Here is a 2297-nt window from a genome sequence, read left to right on the forward strand (position 1 = left end):
ATAAAAAACAACTATAGTTTGAGATTTTTGGATCTTTTTCTTATTGTTGATTTTGTTATTATTTTTCAGATATTAAAAATATTTTTATAAATAATTTGCGTATTGTGTACCGTTGATTCCCAGTAGCTCAATCTATTTGTTGCTTTAAATGATCGAAAATATGATTGTTTATTTTATTAAAAAAATATCTTAATCCTCTAATATTTAATTTTTCTTTACTACTTATAAAAAGCTCATGTAAGTAATTAGAAAATATAATATAAATAGCTAAAATTAAAATTATCAATAAACTTTAAAATAATCACGACTGTAAACATAAAAATAAAATTTAAGTTAGGTTATGAATTATTCTAGAATTTTTAATAATTTAATAACACTTTTTTCTCTTTTTTTAATTAAAAATATGTTACATTTATTTACATTTAAAAAATATTATATTTACATATATTTCGTTCTTAATAGTAGATATTATAACTGAAATATTATAATAATATTTTAACATATTTAATAATATAAATTTATATCAATTTTACTAAAAATTGATAAGCTTATTATTTGTAATGAGACACTAAAATAAATATAATAACTTCTTTCTTTTATAATTTTATTATTATAAAAGAAGTTTTAAAATATAATTTAAGTAGATAGAATGTTAGAATGATTTTTACAATTTTCCCAATTCCAGCGTGCCTTTTCCTTCCGGAAGGTTTTCATTTGTAGATTTAAATCAATATTTAAATAATTATAGCCTTTGTATTTTGGATCGGATATTGGTAACCACAAATTTGTAGTAGGCGTTGGATTTCTAAAAATTGATTTAAATTAATTATTAATGCCTGAAGGTTTTATATAAAGTAAAGAAAAAATTCTTTATACCCTGTTTTAGCAAAGTCCGTCCACATTTGCGTGAAGTAATTTATTATTTTGTAATTGTTTGAATTGTCAGGTTCAGGTAGTGATAAATTCAACATTTTTGCTATCTCTGGATAAAATAGGAAATTTAAATCATCTCCATGGCACATTCCTGTAAAATATTGTTATACTTATTAGTAATTTATTCTTAAAATTACAGATTTATTATTTCCGTTTTAAAATATATTTTTTCTTAATTCTAAATTTTTTTACATTTTTGTATATCTATTAAATTTGTCGTAACTTTACGCACAATTTGATATAAAAAATTCAAAGACATCACTATACAGTACACAGTAAAAGTGTATTTGTATTGTTTTATGTGTAAGATATTTTATATGGTTTCATGTGGTTTTATTGTGATTAATTAGCGTGATTATACCTTCATCAACTTTGATGTTTAATATTGTTTTCATAAAAGTTTTGCTGTTATAATCAAAATGATATAAATATGTAGAGTTGTAACCACTAGAAGACTTTTGCATTTCACATACTTCCATTATATCACGTACAAAAAATTCATCTCCTAAGAAATCCGCATAATTTGTCAAAGTTTCCTTTGATATTGCTTTTCCTTTAAAATAAAAAGCTCTTAATTCTTCGACAGTAATTCCTATTTTAGATAACTTGGATAATGTATTTGATAATATTGATTTTTTAAAATTAGTATTTATTTTTCCCAGATCTTTATCGTTTATATCTGAAATAATTAAAAAAAATGATTATACTTCATAAAAAATGATCACTTTAGGGTATTGTATGTACTAAAAAAAACTAAACAAAAAATATTTCAAGGACACTTTTGCTAAGAATAATTGTCTTTTTGAAATTAATGGAAAATATCTCAAAAGTACCACGTTAAACTTAACATTTTAGTTATAAAAACATGCTATTTAAGAAACGTAATATGTTACCGCTAATTACAAATAAATGATATACACGTTGAATATTTTAATTAGTGTTTACCATCAATTTCAACATTATTTTATATTTCTAATTATCATTATAAAAATTTTTTTAAATGTAGTGTATTTGTTAAATGTGGCTATCAAAATTATAATATTCTTAACAGACTACACTGTATAAAAGACACAAGTGCAAAAGAAATAAAAGCGAAATAAAGACATATTTAGTGAAAGCGGCAAAATATAATACTTTCATACTACCTCCGAAAACAATGCCTTTTAAAAGAAATATCCCTTCATTACGATTAAATCCTAAAATAAAAGGCATTTGAATTCCTCGTCTTATATACTCCCTTGGATGTTCAGGAAAAAATGGATTCGGTGACTTAGTGTCCAGAGTAGGTGTGAAGAGGGACATAGTAAAACTCAATCTTTCCTGATAATTTTATAAATCAAATTAAATATTTTATCCATATATAT

General features: G+C 22.5%; 1 protein-coding gene across 3 annotated transcripts in view; it reads right to left on the reverse strand.

Moving 5' to 3' along the window:
• Positions 1 to 636: 636 nt before the first annotated feature.
• LOC108748194 (putative inactive carboxylesterase 4) overlaps positions 637 to 2297 on the reverse strand; it is a 6334-nt gene continuing 4673 nt past the window's right edge. For 2 of the 3 annotated variants that reach the window (XM_018486226.1, XM_018486225.1), the window contains exons 7-10: positions 2079 to 2253; positions 1295 to 1612; positions 877 to 1024; positions 637 to 805 (exon numbers count right to left, since the gene is read on the reverse strand). In XM_018486226.1, coding sequence (XP_018341728.1) covers positions 637 to 805; positions 877 to 1024; positions 1295 to 1612; positions 2079 to 2253 — 810 coding nt within the window. Of the gene's footprint in view, positions 806 to 876; positions 1025 to 1294; positions 1613 to 2078; positions 2254 to 2297 lie in introns of those variants that run through there. The other variant, XM_018486227.1, reaches the window with a different exon arrangement.

This window comes from Trachymyrmex septentrionalis, unplaced genomic scaffold, assembly GCF_001594115.1.
Source record: "Trachymyrmex septentrionalis isolate Tsep2-gDNA-1 unplaced genomic scaffold, Tsep1.0 scaffold2176, whole genome shotgun sequence".
Taxonomy (NCBI): Eukaryota; Metazoa; Arthropoda; class Insecta; order Hymenoptera; family Formicidae; genus Trachymyrmex; species Trachymyrmex septentrionalis.